General features: G+C 37.4%; 1 protein-coding gene across 4 annotated transcripts in view; it reads left to right on the forward strand.

Annotated features, from left to right (window-relative positions):
- Positions 1–19,113, forward strand: part of MAST2 (microtubule associated serine/threonine kinase 2) — a 202,771-nt gene that overhangs the window by 26,385 nt on the left and 157,273 nt on the right. For all 4 annotated transcript variants that reach the window (XM_030454793.1, XM_030454791.1, XM_030454795.1 and 1 more), the window contains exons 2-3: positions 14,311–14,458; positions 17,984–18,126. In XM_030454793.1, coding sequence (XP_030310653.1) covers positions 14,314–14,458; positions 17,984–18,126 — 288 coding nt within the window. In that variant the 5' untranslated portion in view covers positions 14,311–14,313. The remainder of the gene's footprint in view (positions 1–14,310; positions 14,459–17,983; positions 18,127–19,113) is intronic.

Here is a 19,113-nt window from a genome sequence, read left to right on the forward strand (position 1 = left end):
TGCATACATGATATCAAGGAAGATGAACAACCTCTGTGTTCCTGGTTAGCTGGGGGGCTTCTTTCCACGAGGCAGTCAGTGCAGTAGGCTACCTCCAGCTGTAGATTTTGATGTACCTGAAGAAGGGAGATCCTGTGTATTCCCCAGTCAGCACCTTTTGTCATTTCTGCATTGGGTAGAAAGTATTTCCTGAGCTTTGAACAAGGTAACTGACCTAACAGTCTAATAATTTGACTATTATAGTCAGTTGGAGCTGTATAGCTACAAACTTTGTGAGAGCAGCAGAAGTATTCCTTTCTCTCTCTCTCTCTCTTCAAATGCCTTAGCTCTGGGAGATACAGACCTACAAAGTTTCAAAAATGGATTACTGGGTTGTCCAGTGTGATTTCCCCACATGTGCAGGCTGTGGAGCTTTCCGGAAAGATAAATTAAAACGTCTTTCTTAGAAACTGATCTTATCTTAGTCTTAGATCATGGTCTGTCTGTCACCTCTTCTGGAGAGCTCTGCCAGTGTTTAATTATTCCTGTAGTTAAGAAACTACACCACATCTTATTTCAAAGCTTGCTTTGTCTAATGTCCAACTTTCAGCTGTGGAATATGCCTATGCTAGCACAGGCAGTAAAAATTCTCTGCTATCTGATCTCTTTTCCATGTGTAACTATTTGAACTGTAAAATCCAGCTTCAGTTGGAACAGAAGACAGAGAGTTCTTTTGCTTCTAGCGTTTAGTGCTTCCCCCCCATTTGTTTTTGGAGCGTGTGTACCCAAACTAGGTAGCATTCTGACAGCAGCCTGGAATAGTGGGGTCACAGACAAGGTTGTTTCACTACTGTTTGATACTTGTCTTTTTACAGTTTTGAGGATTGCATTACCACAGTTGGGTGTGTCATATGAGAGAGAGTTTTGTAACATTATGCTTATGTGGATATTTCTACTCTCTGTGTTCAGGACATCATGGAAATTGCTCCAAGACTATTTATAAACGTTAGAAAGCATATTCCCCCTTTCATGTTGGGTTGTTTGTTTCTTTTTTTCAAGGAATGGCAAAGAATCTTTTCCACTAACTTCTTACCCGGTTTGTTTTTTTGGAAAGCTGTCAGTGACCATCAGAGAGAAACTGGCCAAACCCCAGAGAGCTCGTCACATTTGTTTTGCCTACACAGCTGCAAAGAAGCTGTTGCCATGCTTCCCTTGCTGTGTGGCAGGTCTGGAAATTGAAGAGATCTTCCTAATCAGAACTTTTGTGCTTCAAATATAATAAGCACTTTCTCCTTTTTTTTTAGTTTTCCCTTTAGGTGCCATCAGTTCTATTCAAGGCATGTGATGAGCCCTGTACACAGACTGTAACAGTTTGGTGGTTGAATATTTCTACCATGAGTCTTCCCCTTTGTGTGACAGGTGAAGAAGCAAGCTCTTGGAGTTCAGTTGACACTTTGCTTCTGAGCTTTCCTTACACCTCTGTCTCTATGCTTCCCCAGCCATGGACCCTACAGTTCACAGCTCAAAAAAGACTCAAAGTTGTTTCTTTTAACTTCATATCAAAATCTGAAGGGTGTGTTGAAAATTAGTCTGAATCAGGTGGAAGTTTGTTTCCAAAATTCAAGCAAATAAACCGACTCAAATGACTCTATCACCAGCAAGACACATTGTATTTGCAATAAATTGGAGTTTTAAATATTTGCACTACAGATTCCATAAAAACAGTTATAGCCTGTAAGCATCATTGCCCTTTCTTATCAAAGGAGGGACAAAGTGCTGCCAATTTCCATAAGATCAGGAGCCGTGTTTTTACATAAGTACTTCTAGCTACCTGTTTTGGGATATTATTGCTATTTAGGGCTGATTTTAGGGCAATTCTGTCCTGAGCCTGTGTCACCAAGGGAGGTAAAGAAAGTCTTAAGGAAAATGTCTAAAACTCTTAAATATCAAGCTATGGATGTGACTTATCATTAAATATTCATTTACTGCTTGTAGACCTCAGACTTCCTCTTCTCATCTCCCTTTCTTTGTTGCTATTTTTCTCATTGCAGGGAGAGAGCAAAAGAAGTGTTGGTGTTTTTTGTTGTTTTGTTTTTCCTTTTTAATAAGAAGATGCCAAGTTCTAGCCTGTAAAGCTTCTAGTATGGTGAACCAGAGTCCAGAGTATATGGTTGGCTGGCAGACATTCTTCCTTATACTCAGAATTTAATTTCTTAAGCTTATCGTCTTCTCTGTGGAGAAATAAAGGTAATGAAGAAGGCAGAGCATAGCTGTGGAGGAAGGAGCTGTTCCCTATGGCATGTATGGTTCTGCCTCTTTTTTTTTTTTGTCTGTCCTTTTCTGGAGGAGGTGAGAAAAGAAGCCAGAAAGAAGAAACCTCTCAATGTCCTCTAGGTATAACTTGCTGCCTTTCTTATGCTGATTCTTGTTGATGCCAGAACTACTTGTGCTTGACTTCTCCACGAGTCATGGTGCAATGTGTCTCTTTGAGTTCACACTAATGTTTAGAAGTATGAAGTGGGGAAAAGTGATTAAAGAGTCATCTAAAAGCAGGCAAAGGGGAAAAAGTCAAACGATCAATTATGCAATGTAATAACAAAATTGAGCCAGAAGATTCATCTAGAAGCAGGCAAAAGAGATGGAGAGTCAAGTGACCAATTCTTCCATGGACTTGTTTAGATAATAGCAAAATAGAGCCAAAGGGCACATGGCACTTCTCTGGCCTGATAGAATGAAAATATCACCTTCCTCAAAGTGCAGTATTAAATGGACAAACCTAATCTGTTTAAATTGATTTTTGTAAATCAATTAGTAGGTAGGCATTGCATCAGCAGCTTAGATGATTCAGCTTGCCTATGTGGGATTTCAGCATCCTGTCAAACGTGAACAGTAGGAGCAAATATTGTGTATTAGCCACATTAATTTCATATGTTGTGTATTAGAATAGCTAAGAAGGCAGTGGAGAGATTATGAATATATAGGTGTTCATGTTGCTGATTCATACCTGAGTTCATCAGTGCACTGTACTTCTTGCCCAAAAGGAGTACAGAAGTGAAGAAGCTGAGCAGAGTTTTATATCACAAGTGGCTGTATTTGTTGTGGGACTACTTGTCTTTATAATTGTAGTAAATTATTAGCTTGAAGGGAAAAGCTGCTGTTACTTAGTATTTGTTACAGAGCACTTGAGAGTAACAGTGGAGTTCCACCCAAGGCTAGAGCTAGGAATCTGCAGAGCAGTCAGGCTCTTAATATTTTCATTGCTGTATGCTTTGGGAAACCAAGTATTATCCATGTGTATTGTGCTGGAGGGAGTGGATATGTGTTATTGACTTGACCTCTAAAAGACTGACTTCTTGAGCAAGCTCATATGCCTTCTTGCAGTGCAAGAATGTGAATGTTGGCCTGCCTGTTAAGGTAGTTCTTAGAGTCTCTAGAAGAGGCAATTCTTTATTTTTATCTGATGATAGTTTATTTTTATTACTGAGATGCCTGTTGTGCTCCATAAGCCCCCATAGCTTTGGTGATTATAACAAATGTAGTGGATTATTTTAGATCCAATGACAGCATTTATTTAAAATAAAAAAATATTTTATTTTAAATTGTGCTCCTGGCATCTGAATAGCTGAAGCTAAGGAAGCAGTGAAGACCACCAGGTTAGTGAACTATTTGAGACTTAAACCAGAAAACTTTTATCACCCATCAAGATGTTATTCCTCAAGAACCACAGTAGCTAAGAAAACAGGTCCTGTAAAGTCTTAGCAATTTCATTTCTACATCATGATGATGTGCTGTGGTTAGCATGTTTTTATAGTGATGTAATGCTATTTGAAGCCTGGTGAAAATGCTGCTCTATGCAGAAAGATGTTGAATCTGTATTCGCTCAAAAAATGTCCACCTTTCTGCCAAGAAAGTGCAAAAAGTCTGCTTCAGGTGAGGAAAATGGACTTTTAAAAAATATCTTGGTAGATAACACTCCTGGCCATAGGAGGATGCTTTGTGGTGTCACACTGAAGTAGAAAGATTTGAAGGCCTTGTTTGGTTTGTAATGGCTATCTCTAAAATTTGCTTGAAAACTTTTTTTTTTCTTCTTTTTTGTGTTTGTGTATTATCTTCCTTAGATCTTAGGTCTCATGACCCCTAAAACTAGTAATCTGTCAGAAATATTTTTCAAATGTTCTGTTGTTATGAATACACATTGCAGTGCAGTGAGGGAAGAGGGTTCAAGACTGAAAACCTAGCAATAAAAAGAACCCTAGCTATCTAGCTTGTCAATTTTCTGCTCTTTGGATTTGCTCTAGTATTAATGGAACTCCATTAATTACATGGAAAATAGGGTTGTACTCTGTTTCTTTCCAGGGAAAAATCATGCCTTTACTATTAGAACTGCACTGTAATTATTTTTACTTTTTGTTAAACATATAGTAACTAATTTAACAATAAAATATTTCTAAACCTTTTTAGTTGGTCTGGATTTTCATGAACATAAAAGCAAAATGGTGCTTTAAAACATTCCATGTACCTGTCTGAATTTCCAGAAGCAGATACGACTGCTAAGGTTAAACTATAGGGAGGTTAAGAATTTCTGAAATTCAACTTCTTATTCAGTTGCAGTCCACACATGACTTAATGAACTGTCTATAAAGGAAGATTTTCTGTAATTTTCTGTAATTCAACACAATTATTTTCAAAAGTACAAAGCCAAATTGGTATTTAATTAATTGAATCACACTTAGGTAATTTTAATAATTTTTTTTAAAGCCCTTAATGTGTCATGCTAGTATTTCTGAATTCTTGTTGTATGTGCTTGGCATGTCAGCTAATTCTGATAATAGTAAACATCCTTAACAATAGTTAAAATAAGAATGTGAATTTCATTGCGCTTCCATTTCCTGCCCATTTCCTAAACATCCAGCAATCCACTTGAGACGGATTTCCAATAACACCTCAACTTGTTGCTTATATGAGGTTGCATTCTGCAGCCCTGTTGACTGTGAGCTGGCTCAGTATTAGCTCAGTATACAGTGTCTGTGTTTATCACTTAGATATGTGAGCTGCTAGCACAGCAGCTTGGTTTTATTTTCAGATTTTGTAGATCCTGCTATTCCTTGTTGATTTTTCCCTATTGGGTTTGACAGAAGAGTTCCCAGACCAGTTTGTCTGCTGTGACAGAGGGGAAATGCAGAATGGTTGCAATCATTAACAAATCCAAATAAATCCAACTTCCTCATGCAAGTGAAGTGTTAAGCTCTTGGAAAGACCAAACTGGAAAAGTGTATGTAATGGAGATTGGTGAAGCTGCTTAGGGGAAAGAATACACAGGTAGGCAGTGAAATAATTTAATGTCTTGCATTACTTTCTTGATGTTTGTTCTGTTATTCTCCTGGTAGATGCATGGTTCCTGTTCACTGGGGAATAGCTGAGAGGACTAACAACAGCTCTTATTATAACTGTATTTATTGCCATTTGAAATGGAGTGAGACCCCAGTTTTATTTCAAAGCTGACAGTGCCCCAGAGCAAGGAAATCTCTTTTCAAAAGTGGAATGCTTAATAATTAAAACAGGTTTATTGCTCACTAAAATCACACCATTCAATTTTAGTGTATTTACAAGCACTTTGTCATAAAAAAAACATTTTACTGTGGAACCTTAGAAAAGACCTTTAAAAGGAAATGAAGTGGTCAGGACTGATGTTAAGTGTTTTGAACAGCACCAGGAGATCAGAGAGTAAAATGTATAAATTATGGTCAGTGTTTTTGAGGAAAGCTTATGAGCTGTTTAGTTAATGCAGTGACTGTAGGTATTTAGGTGTTCAAACATTAGGTGCAGATGGGAGCAGTGACGTATTAGTAGCAAATACCTCTTCCTTATTTAGTGAAATAGACTTAAATGGGAACTTAGCAGCATGAAGATGACAAAAATACATGACCCTGAAAGTTAAATTATGCATTGAGGTAGTTATTTGTATGTTCCTTGATCCCTAGGACAGAGGAAAATCTGGTTACAGATTGTTTTGCCAGTTTAGCAGACACTTTTGCTGTAGTGACTGCTGACTGTAGTCTCTCAGTTTGAGCTTGGGGCCCAGTGATGTTCATAAAGATAACAGTTGGGCATGATCAGCAGGTCCAAGGAAGTGATTCTGCCCCTGTACTCAGCGCTGGTGAGGCCACACCTTGAGTCCTGTGTCCAGTTCTGGGCCCCTCAGTTTAGGAAGGATATTGAGGTCCTGGAGCAGGTCCAAAGGAGGGCAACAAGGCTGGTGAAGGGACTCGAGCACAGACGCTATGAGGAGAGGCTGAGGGAGCTGGGGGTGTTCAACCTAAAGAAGAGGCGGCTCAGGGGAGACCTCATCACTCTCTACAACTCCCTGAAAGGAGGTTGGAGCCAGGTGGGCGTTGGTCTCTTTTCCCAGGCAACTCTCAGCAAGACAAGAGGGCACGGCCTTAAGTTGTGCCAGGGGAAGTTTAGGTTAGATATTAGAAAGAATTTATTTACGGAGAGAGTGATCAAGCATTGGCATGGGCTGCCCAGGGAAGTAGTGGATTCTCCGTCCCTGGAGATATTTAAAAAGAGACTGGATGTGGCACTCAGTGCCATGGTCTAGCAACCGCAACGGTGGTTCAAGGCTTGGACTTGATGATCTCTGAGGTCCCTTCCAACCCAGCCAATTCTATGATTCTATGATTTTTGTTCTCAAGCAGAAGGGAAGAAGTACCCTTGAAAAAAATTTGGCTTTTGTTTCTTTGGGATGGAACTGGATTATGCTGCTTGGTGACGAGAAGCTTTTGTGCTGAACTATAGTGACTCTGTATCTTTGTGCAGACATTAATAACAATTTTTAATTATTTATCTTTGTCTGCCATTTTATATGATTTCTTTTAAGAAAAGCTAAGGTTTAAGCATTTTTTTTTCCCAATGATTATCTGCTTTTCTTGAAGTCTAAAGCCATTGGTAGTTTTATTACAGTCTATAATTACATGATAATTTTTTGTTTCCAGTTCCATACCTGCAGAGTATATTCCATACCACTGTTGAGTTTGAGGGAAAATTTATTCTTGGGAAAACTTCACATAAGTGTTTCTTATTTATGCTTTGCATTGGTATGAAAATGTCATTTGTGATAGGAAATGAGAAGATTCCAGATGGTTCATGGAGACAAGAATAGTGGTGCCAAAAGATTGTAGGTTTCACTGACACAAAGGAAAAAATATTTAATATTTTTTTTCCTGCTGCAAATGTTGATATTCGTCAGTGATGGTAATACCAGATTAAAATATATTGTGATCTTTGTTATGTGTATGAACAAATAACATTCTCTTAGGACACCGTTGTGCCTTGTTAGATTTTATTTCATTACTAATCTCAACCTAACTAGAGCTGTTTCCACTACTACTGCTATTCATATAATAGCTATGATACATAAAAACATACTGAGGAAAAAAGCAGCATGGTTATAGAGGATTTCTGTAGTGATTTCTGGTTTCATACTTCTCTTTCTGTGCATTGTGTGTCATTCAAGTAAGCTTTATAATTAAAGATCAAATCTTAAAATTGTGTTACATATCTCTACGTAGTCATTGAATGTCTAATTGATCTCTGATTAGTTTGCATCAATTAGAAAAACCTCTTTAACTCACCTAGGTGGTTCACCTGCCAATGTTCAGTTCATGAGTTACCTCAAGACTTTTCTTTGCAAAGTGCTTTGAGTCATTTTTATACAGCATGCACATTTTAACACACTACTATTGATCACTTGCTAGGCTTAGCATTTTCAGCTAGTATTTTAATATAAAATCTATTTTATTTTTATCTTAGACATAGAAATTTCTTTATAGGTTTGGGCCGAGAATCAAATACTAACACAGATAACTTCCCATGTTTTGCAATGTGACTCCGAGCTTCCTGTCTGGGATGTATAAAATTAGTTGAAGGTCTCTTCCACATCCAATTGATAGGAAGCAATTGTTTCTTTATATAAATTGAATGAACTTTTAACCTATCACTAGGTCTTGTTCATCTCCGTTGACCAACATGGAGTTTACATTTCCAATGGAAATGGTTTTATTGTTGCTTTGTTTATAGGCATTAAATAGATTTTACACAGATATAAGTAGGTGTATTTTGCTGCTTTGCTTTTTCACTGTGGAGAAGACAGTGAAACAGTGTTTGTAATGTGAGCTAAAATAAATACAGTTGGAGATCTGAAAGTTCAGTAGTTAAAAAAAAAAAAAGTTGTATTGATGTAACAACAAATTTTATTACAAGTGACACATTTTGGAGTCATACTTGTTTTAATCCTTAACAGCAGGCAGGATTCTAATGTACAAATGATGAATTATAGAATTGTTCATGGTGTGGGGTTTTTTTATTATCTGGCCAGGAGTTAATTTCCCTCTCTTTACAACCCTTTCATGTTTGAAGTACTCCCGGTGGGATCCCAGAGATAAAGGAGTGATGGGTCCTTTAATGTGCAGTGTCTTTGTTCAGCCTGGTTTTGTTTTCAGTGTAACTGGTGAGTGTACAGGGGGGGTTTGAGTCTTGATATATTGATAGTGGTTTCTTTGAGCTTCTGTAAAGTTTAATACAGACTTTAGTAGAGGTTCTGTTGCTTTTTCTTCCCTACATGAAATCCTTTTTGGCTGTAGGCATTTACAAGATGAATTCAAGAATTGTGCTATCTGTTTGTCCCTTAGTGAGGAGATCCGGAACAAGGATCAAACACTTTGCTTGTGTAAACTGTTGTGGTGTTATTTGTATTTCCATGTAGGAACCAAACATTCGTGCTGATCTAATTTAATCACAGATTACCTTTTCTTCTAGACTGTGGTTCCATTGGGAATAAAATGAATCTGCATCTCAATGATCCTCAAAAAGGGGGTAATAATATACATAGTTGTAAATATTTACTTTTACTTTTTAATAAGCTGCTTAATGCGTTCTTGCAGCTGGGAACACTTGGCAACAAAGTTAACAACTTGAACTTCCCCGGTAAAACAACATTAGAGCCTCTAATTCATTAGTTCTGATCAAACATGCCTTGGAGTGGTTTCCTGAAGAGTTAACAAGAAAAAAAATTTCACATTGGAGGAACAAGATAAGGAGGGGTGTATCTCAGTACAGGTTTCTGATACTTTTGTCTTTCAGGAGACTTTTCTCTTGTTTGTTTTTAACTGTAGTTTAGTTATTTAATTTTTTTTTTTTTTTTTGCAAAGGAGTTAAATTTGTTTTGCAACATTTGTCTTCTATCATATAACCAAAGCTGAGTGTACAGAGGAAACTACAGCTATTGAGAATGTTAAGCATTTACATGATGTAATTATTGAAAACATCATTGTGGCAATAATGCTTAGCTTTCTAGTCAGTTTGAATACCTAATATTGACACTAAATTGAATTTATATATTTACCTTTGTGGCGATACTGGGATTTATTGTGAAGTTCTTCCAAAAAATCTAGTAAAGAGAAAAAAAATTATAAAACTCTTCTCTACCTTTAAAATATTGACAGTTTTATGTATATTAGTATATTTTGTAAAACGTTTCTCCCTAGTTGTTGTAGTAAACTAATATCTCAGAGCCTCTAAGAGTCTGTGTTGATTTAATGTAATTTTCCTTGATTCGTTGTCTGATGTTTCTCAGGGTGCTTCTGGCAAGTCCATGAGTTAAGCAGATACATTTAAGTAGATTCTTAGTTGGAAGTTCTTCAGACTACAGTTTTGGTCACATTTGGGCTCACCTCAGCTTCCTGGCAAACTGTTGGCCCTATTCCCTTGATGTGTCCTGTCCAGGCTAGAAAGTTTCAATGCTAAATACCAGAGCATAACCACTGTGATTCCATTCTGTGAATTGCTACTTATAGATATTTAGCTTGCAATCTATTCCCTGGGCCTTTAATTTTCATTTTCAGTGTATTTTTAAAGCATATTAGAGAGCACCCAATGACAGGATCAGATTTATCTTTTGCTAAGGGTGTGTACATACATTATATGAAGTGATGAGAAAAGTCTGAGAAGAATAAGAATGCTTCTCAGATAGTCACACAATCCTGACACAATGAGTTTTATCTTTTAAAGAACAAACTGTACTGTATTAAAAAGAAAATGCATCTATTAGTGTTGTCTATTTTTATTGCTTTAAAAAAATTCAGAAAGTGTCAAGTTACCCTTGAGTTGCATTGCTGACTGGTTATCTTCCTTACAAACAGCCTTGTGTTAGCTTCTTCTTTGCCAATTTATTGTATTAAAGTTTTCATTCTTCCTTCTGATAGTTTGCTAAGAATTTGCTTTGACCTGAAGTGGTTGTGCTCATTAGGCTTAAAAAAAAAATAAATCTCATTTTTCTTATGAGGGAATTACCTGCTTATAAAAATGTTTTTTGTAGATCTTTCCCCCACCTCCCCCAGCCAACAGTTTAACATGTTTGGACCTGCAGATTTGATGTTTTTATAGTCATAGTTGAGTATTTTTGTGCCTTGTAGTGATGTCTAGGAAATACATATTTCTGAGTCAGCTGTAAGAAAGTTACATGTAAGGAAGTGCTGCTTTGTATGATCTGTTACCTATGGGGTGTACACCATAAAACCAGATCTTTAGAATTTTTTTGTGTGGTTTTTTTTTTTTTCCCTAGCATTCATCTGTTGCTGATCAGCTTCACTGTGTGGTACTTCATCTGGCAGTTCAAGAAAATACTTTGACATGCATCCACACTTCCAGTATTCACATGCCATTTGAGCAAATTTTGTATACCTTTGAAGGGACAGATAGGAGAAATCCTTGCCCAGCAAATCAAGATTGGTTTGGGGATGTTTTTGTCTTCAGCTTTAAGCTTTGTAGGATTCATCTGGCTGTTTGAGCCTGATTTTTGGCTTGTGTCAAAAGACTCCAGGCCAAAGTAAATCAAGAAGACTTCTATTGTATTTGAAAAGAAATTGAAGGAGAGAGACTTACAGTCCTTTTCTCTCAGTGTGAGCAAAATGTTTCTGTTACATCCTTACTAATGCTTTGATTTCTAAATCTGCAAGAATTTTTCTTTTCAAAAGTGGAAGTGAAGCCCTTAAAATTATGCCACTTGTGCTATGTAATCTGTTCTTCAGACATTTGCTCTGCTAGTGTTATTTAGTAAGTTGAAAGCATATAAACAAAATTTTGCTTTCATACTGCAAAGAGTTTCTTTATCCATTGATTTGGAACATTGTGCAAGATTTTTCTGTCCTTTGTATTGCATTGTCCTTTGGGACAAGGAAAGTTCTCTTCCTGTGTGTTGTGCTTTCTTTTTCCTTCTTGTTTAGAAGTGGTAACATAAACCACTGCAATTTCCTTGTAGTTTGTCTGTGAACTGCAATACTAAAACTAGTTCTGATGGGTGAGCAAAATAAATTACAGAAAGACAACTCTATTGTTGTCAAGTTAAAACTTTCCCTCTTCATTGTTTTGCTGACACAATACAGGCATAACTTTTAGAAGATGGAATTTTAAACTGGCCTACTAAGCATTTTTTAAAACATAATAGGCTGTCTCGGAACACTGCACTGGATTTTTTTTTTTTTTAAGTACTTGAAAAGTGAATTTTACATTACATAAACCTGCAGAATGTGGTTAGGGCCCCTTTCTTCAAAACATTCAACAGCTCTGTAGTTCTCTGGATATTGCTGAAGTGTTTAACGTGCTTAGCAAAAAAAGGGGTTATGAAGAATTTTCCATATGTAATAAATACTAAGCCTGTCTTCTGAAGACAGACAAGATTCTTTAGTGAGTGTGGGGAGCTATTTCCTTCCCGCTCTACCTTTTGTATCTTTGTGGTACAAGTGGCCAGTGGGGAAGGAGCTGCTTAAGCTGGGATGAGGGCCAAAGTGATGCAAATGGAATGATGTTTTGAGAAGCAGCAGGTACCACTGGAAGGTGTGTGTGGGCAGAATGTCACAGCAGAGCCAGTGCTGTGGGAATGTGGCTGTGCCCTTCAGTGCTGGTGCTCCTGGTGCTCCTTCAGTTGGGGTGCTTCTGATTGAGGTATTGCAAGATTCAAAAAGCTTCTGTACTGCAAAGTACATCACATGATGAAGTGATATTAAGAATTTATAATTGTTTTTACCAGTAAGAAGAGGCTCTACGTAGAGGGCAATGAGGAAGGATAGGCAAGTTTTGGGAAAGATGTTTGAGAACATTGGAATTGAAGTATTAGGAGTGTGAGAGGGTAGACTTGATAAAATATTTAGAGAAGTTGCTTTTAACCCAGAGTTCCATGTAGTGTTGTGGGGTTCTTTTAAAATTTTTTTTTAAAGTATGGTGATTTCTGACTGTCACAGTTGGGAAATACATGGCAGATCATGGATGTTATTGGCATTTAGAATAGGCCATATTGAATTTGTGTGTGTTTATTTCTGTATGTATACTTGGACATTAAAGCACATGTAACAACTTTCTGGCATCCCAAATAGAAACTATCAGGAGTTTCTGGCCTTGGTCTCTGCAGCTTTTAGGGTGTGCTGGGGGATTCCTAATGTTGCAATTTAAAATTACTTAGCTTACTCCTAAGTACAAACAGAACACGTGGTAGATGTATTTTCAGATGTCCAAATTATAGAAACCTGGAAGCATAGGCTGCTGGAAACGAAGTTGTTCAGCACCTTGGTGGAAAAGGTCAGAGGCAAAGGAAAATGTGACATTCCCTGCTCTGAGATGAGCTGTGAATCAGTTTTCAGCTCAAGTGCTTTTTGCTACCCCAGGTCACTTGTTTTTGTGCCTCTCCCCACTCTTGTGCCAACAGAACTGTTTGCAGCTGGGAACTGGATTAAGTAAACTGACCTACTTCAGGTCACCCTGTTCTCTCTCCTGGTCTGGTTTAGGCAGTGTGGCAACTGAATGTCTGACTGTAGCCAGAAGAAGCAGTAGTGTCAGAGCAGTACCCCTCACCCCATGGAGGGTGCACCACCAAAGCAGATGCATAAAAAAGCACTTCTGTCCATCAGACAAATAGCAGAGTTCTTTGCTATGATGAGGTGCCAAAAGATTTCATGATTAGAAGGAGATGGAGTCTAAGAAAAGTCTAGAATGTGTGACTCAGAGCTAAGTGAGAGTTCCCTTTCAAATCCAAATTCACATTTTTTTTTCCCTGTAAACCCACTTTATTCATATCCTTTCTTGCCCCCCACAAAAAACAAAAAACAAAAAACAAAACAAAACAAAAAACTCCACCCAAACCTCCCCAAACAATCCCCCTAAACCCTAAACAAAAAAACCTGGAAGTTTTTAGATTGTGTAGTCCCGGTCTAGATTTAACAGTGTGAGGCGTAACAATTTGAATTAATGACTTCAGAAATGGATTTTGACTGAAATCTGCAAATTGTAATTAAAGCCCAGTACTGGTACATTAATTTTTCATTTAAACATCATTTAAAACTATGTGAAACCATGTAGTAATGTATCATGCAGGAAGTTTTCAGTTTATTTTTTGCCTCAGATGAGATTTTGAGGACAAGCATGGCATGAAGTGCTATATAGCAAATGGGAGGCTTTTGAAACAAAGTGGAGCAATCCATTTAGGCATGTGGGACATGTTGCACTACTGCAGAAAAGGGAGAATTTGACTAAGTGCTTCTATAAAGGTTTTAATGGAAAGTGTCACGTTATCTTCAAGTCCCTGTGTGATAGTTCTTTGGGTGGCAAGAGTGAGTTTGACACCTCCAGAACAATGAAATGCAGCTGTGCTTGCCACTGCCTTGCCTGCTGCTATTTCAATTGAAAGTCTGCTGTCTGCTGTGAAAGCAATTTACATGTGTGGGAGTGTTTCTGACAAATACATGTCTAATTTTGTTTATAGTAATAACAAAGACATTACACAAAGGATGATCTCTATCCTAATTACTACTTAGTGATACATACGGTCTGGTAGTAGAGCTGTAACTTATAATAGGAGCTGTAGGTTGCAATTAGACATTGCAACAATTTCTTTATAGCTGTATTACTCATAGACTGGAGGGAGTAAATACTCAAGAAATTTGAAGAAAATTCTTTGCTTTAATAGGAAATAGCTTGAATCAAGGCTGAGCCTGACTTTTTAGTAGCCTACATACTGTAAGAGCAAGTAACTGCTGTAACACAATGGCTTTTTTCTGACTTACTGGTGATATTCCTTACAGCAATGTTTCAAGGACCATATTTAACTGGGATCTTGTGATGTACTTTCTGCACAGATACGTGGTACAAGAGGGACATTTACAATTTTAAGATTTATTTTTTTTTAAATGGTCTCGTTAATGCTTTGGAGATTGCAGGTTTCAGAAAAGATACTAAGCTGTTATTAACTAACTGTTGTTGTTTTGCTTTTTTTCCTTTCTGCAGGAGATGATAACAGAGTCCACTCCCTTGCGTTGCAGGAAGCTCAGCAATCCTGACATCTTTTCATCTGCTGGGAAAACCAAGCTCCATCGTCAGCTAAGTCAAGATGACTGCAAGCTACGAAGAGGTAGTTTGGCAAGTTCTTTGTCAGGTATGCTATTTTATAAAGACCATACAACAATTCATTAGTATTAAAGACAGAGTATTATTCATTGGCATACCAGGTATAATAAAAGATACTGATAAGTTCTTTCTTGAAAACTAGCAGTGACATCTTTTTGGGAGGACATTAAATGTTATGTAAGGGAAAGATACAAGAAGAAATATTGGTAGAAAAAGTGAAAGAGGCAGGATTAGGAATAAAATTCTGTATATTGGCCAGAGTGAGAAGTTAGAAGGTAGGACTTAACGTGCAAAGTTGAAAGAAGGGAGTGGTGGAACTTTAGGAAACACAGTGCTGTGTTTCAGATTCAAATTATTGTTTAGTTTCTTTTCCATTTCAAAATTACCTTAGGCACATGTGCTTCCAAGTGAAAAACCTTGCTTATTAACTAGATGTTTTTTCAGTTAGTATAAAGCTTGTTTTTTTCTTCTGAACACAGTCTTCAGCCCTGTTACCTGTCGAACAAGGTAACATAGTCCAGTAATTAGCTAAAAAATGGAGGACCATGCTCAGTAGTTTCTTCTCCAAAGACTTTTTATTTGGGCTAGGAAATGGTTTCACAAGTTTAAAGCTGATCTCAAGTCGGTGATGCTGGCCTTAGAACCTTTAGAGCTGCATGATCAGTGTAGAATAAAATAGCTGATCTGCCTGAATGCCAGTGTTGTTCCCTAGGGATAAGTTGCAGCCCATTTCCTTTCTAATTAGGCTAACCGTTTGCCTATTTGCATGTTAAGGCAAGAGCAAAAAGGTTTGGAAACCCTCAGGTGGGAGGGGAAGAGGAAGAGGGTGAAGCCACCCATTGTAGCAACATGGGTGTGACTTAGATGATTGTGAAAATACATCCAGTCTTGGTTCCATGGTCCTTTATCAGGGGAAGATAAACATTTTAATGTTTGAGGTGCTAAGTGTAATGGAATTAAATAAGCCATAAAGTAGGCATGTTCCATTTTGGCTTGGCCTTGTCTTAATGTTTTATTTGTAGTAAGTGGCTGGTTTCTGAAAAATGGAAACATTCATACTGTTTTGCAGGCCTGTAAGTTTGTTCCCTAAGGCAGGTCAATCCTTGGAGGAGAACAGAAGTTTAACTACACAGTTAACTGCTGTTGGCTGATTACAGTGGCTGAAGATAGCACTGCAGGACTGGGTTTTTTGTGTTTTTTTTGTTGTTGCTTGCTCTGTTTCTATTTTTTCCTTGAGTAGAAGTAAGGAAAGAAAAATAAATAGGAGAAAGCAGGAAAACTGGAGAAGCTCTGTTTCTTTTTTAAAAAATTATAACATTCTTGTACATCTTCTCTTCTGAAATGATAATGCTCTCCAGAACTTATTGTTTCATCTTACTGACTTTTCAGTCTACTGCAGCCTGGCTCAGAGAGGAGAAAACAGTCTGAAGAAGATCAGTTTGACATAGTTGAATAAAAGAATTGCAGATGTTTTAAATTTTAAGTATGGTTATCAGGAATGTATGTAGGACTTCAGACACAGCATTGAAAGATTTTCTCTTCAAGCTTCATCCCAAAAATAATTCCACCTCTTATTTTTCTACACTGGAAGCAAATAAATTTAAAGAGTACAGATTATTGTACATGTAAGATGCTTGGCTTAGAGGTGACACTTGATGGAATTCTTTCTCCTTGGATTCAGATTTTGTGGAACTCAAGGGAGTTACTGATAACTGTATCTTACGCAGATTTAAGTAATGTTCTTGTTCTCAAGCACTGGCATTTTGAACTGTTAGATAATTATGGTTTGAATTGCTATGATAGGATATCTTTATTAGTGCTTTACTGAGATAAATACAGCACTGTACATTTCTGTAGTTTTAGATCTCTGCAGAGAAGAGGAGTAATTGTGTTTACACATTATGTTGAAAATGAGCAAACCATGAAAACCAATTCCACAGGTGTAGGCAGATTGAGTGGGACTGGGAAAGGGTATTAAGAAATTGTATCTCTGGTTTACTAGCCTAAGTTGAGTCTTCTAATCTCTCATACACTTTGACTCATTCTGTTAATGTGTACTTGGCCTATTGCTCCTAAATTTCTCAGAAAAATAACAGAAGTTTAAAACAAAAATAAAGGAAAAAAACCCCCAACCACCATTCCCACTGCCCCCCCATCCCCTCAACCCCCTTCCCTGTCATGGCTAATCATGTGTGATTGACTTTCAATTATTTTAGCCACTTTGATGCAATGAGTGTAATATTTCATATCTAATTCCAAGACAAAGTTGAATTTGAAAAAATAGCTTTCTGCCTCTGAGAAAAAAAATATTTTTCTGAAATATGTGTATATGTATATGTTATACATGTAGACTTCTTTCTCCTTCTTATTGCAACAAATCTCGTGCCCCCTGTGGTTCCTGTTGCAGTAGCAGAGCATGTAGTAATCTGTTGAATGGACTATCTTGACCATGCTTTGAAATGAGGGGTGTCTGTAACTTACCTCCTATTATTATTAACTATTATTCACTCCTGTTTATCAGATAGTTAAACTGAACTGCAGAGGATGGCTGACCATAGTTGCAGAGGAAGTCATCTGGAAGCTAATAATGGAACCCAGATTTACAGACTTTTTCACTTATGTGTTTTTAACCACAAGAATATCTTCCTTCTCTTTTTTTCTTTTTGTAAATGACATTGTACATGAAAGGAAACTGTCAAGCTTGAAAGAATCAAAATATGACCTACATTGACTTTGGTTCTTTCACACTGTGGAAATTTACTGCTTAACATTTTTCAAAAAGGGGTGTTATATTGACTAGAAAAAAATGTATTGAGCCAAATCCTTTTAAACGATTCCTGTACTTCCTGCAGTGAAGTACAATGGTGCGACCTTGGTGAGACAGGAACTGTCTTCCCACTGTTTGTGTATGTAGCATGGGGAATTAGCATCTGCACTAATCAATCAGTACAAGGGAGACTTTGCAAAGCTGTAGAATGTTTTGCTTCTAAGATAATACGATATTGCTGAACAGTAAAATTTTTTTTTAGACAGGAAAAAATCCCATCTATGGTCCAAAGCAAAACAATGTTTAAACATACACTGTATTCTGATCACAGCTGCATGAAATCTGCTGCTGAGTGTACTGATGGTAGGGGAAAGTGGGTATGTCTAGGTGGCTAAGCAGTTTAGAAGAGGTAATATTTTACAATTATGACTGTATTTTCCTAAGAATTTTGGAAATTATACTTCAGGGATTTTGTAATGTTAACATTTCTTCCCTACAGGAAAAGAGATTGTTTAACTGGCAGCAAATACAGTTTTCTTTTTAAGCTGTGTGAAATATAGCAAGGTGTGATAGAAGTCTGCTCTGCAAGGTTTTTGATTTACCCATTACCTCATCATGCAAACCGAATTGTTTGGAGCTACTTAATTATCAAACATAATGAATTCACAGGTAGTGTGCTCTTACAGGTTCTAACCTACCAAAGCCTTTAAATACCTTTTTAATTAAATGCTTCTCATCCACATACTTAAAAACAAGCTGATGGTGTTTTTGTTTTGTTTTTAAAAGGAAAACAGCTACTTCCCTTATCAAATAGTGTCCACAGTGGAGTGGGACAGACGATATGGCAGCCACCTGGAGATACATCAAACCTGGTCCGCATGAGAAATCAGTCCTTAGGACAGTCTGCTCCTTCACTTACTGCTGGTTTGGTGAGTGACTCTGGGAATACACATGATGATTTTGTGCTATAAATAAAAAATGATGTTATCCTGTGCATTAGTTTTCACCTTGCTTTTCCTGCTTCTGCTCAGTGAATGCAGCGTTTTGCTCCTGTGTCTCCTTTTTAGTGTAGAGGATGAATTAGGAGGAGAATATGTTCATCCTGCTTTTGACAAAAAGCAGGAATGTGAAGAGTAATTTCTTTTTTTGGGAAGCTCCTTTCCAATGCTACTTAAGCAGCCTGATACGTGAAAGAAAATATCACTGCAAATCTAGGGAGATGTGAGCATGGGAACTTGATCATATAAAACAAGTTTAATTGGGAAACAGCTTTCTGAGTAGCTACCTCTGCTTGTTTCCCTAGAGAATAGCTGGGGTCATGAAGCTGAAAGGGACAGCTGTCCAAGGACTGAAGAGCTGGAACTGAAGTCTGCTCTTCTGCATGGTTTCTGTCAAATGGTTTTGGTAAAGTGAAGGTATTTTTGAAAGGTGTTGTGTCTGCTAAATTAGCATTTCCTCAGAAGTGAGTATTCTGTATGGGAGGGAAAACTTACATAGCTAGAGTTGACAGAAGTGCAAACCAAAAGGAACATTTGTTTTGTTTATAGATGTTCCTTATCATGTCTAAATATCTAATATCACTGAAGTGCAAGGAGAGGAAAAATGTAGGAGTAGAAGACAGTTTTTTGTGAGCAGTCATGTATGCAACAGAAACTGTTTCTAAATAGTAGACTAAAAGCAGAGCTAGAAGCATTTTTTGCCAAACCTCCATAGAGCAGCCTACATAACAAGTTTTACTGAAATGGGGAAACTGGTGTGTCTGTAGCACTACTTTGTACTACCCTTTGTAGAGCTGCAAATAACTGGGTGAATTTATATTGTATTGTAGACTGTTTAGAAGAAATGACCCCTTAAGTGTACCTTGGATGTAGCTCTTAGACTATCAGCCTGTAGACAGTTTGGCACCATCAGGCTAA

Source organism: Calypte anna, chromosome 8 (assembly GCF_003957555.1).
Source record: "Calypte anna isolate BGI_N300 chromosome 8, bCalAnn1_v1.p, whole genome shotgun sequence".
Classification (NCBI taxonomy): Eukaryota; Metazoa; Chordata; class Aves; order Apodiformes; family Trochilidae; genus Calypte; species Calypte anna.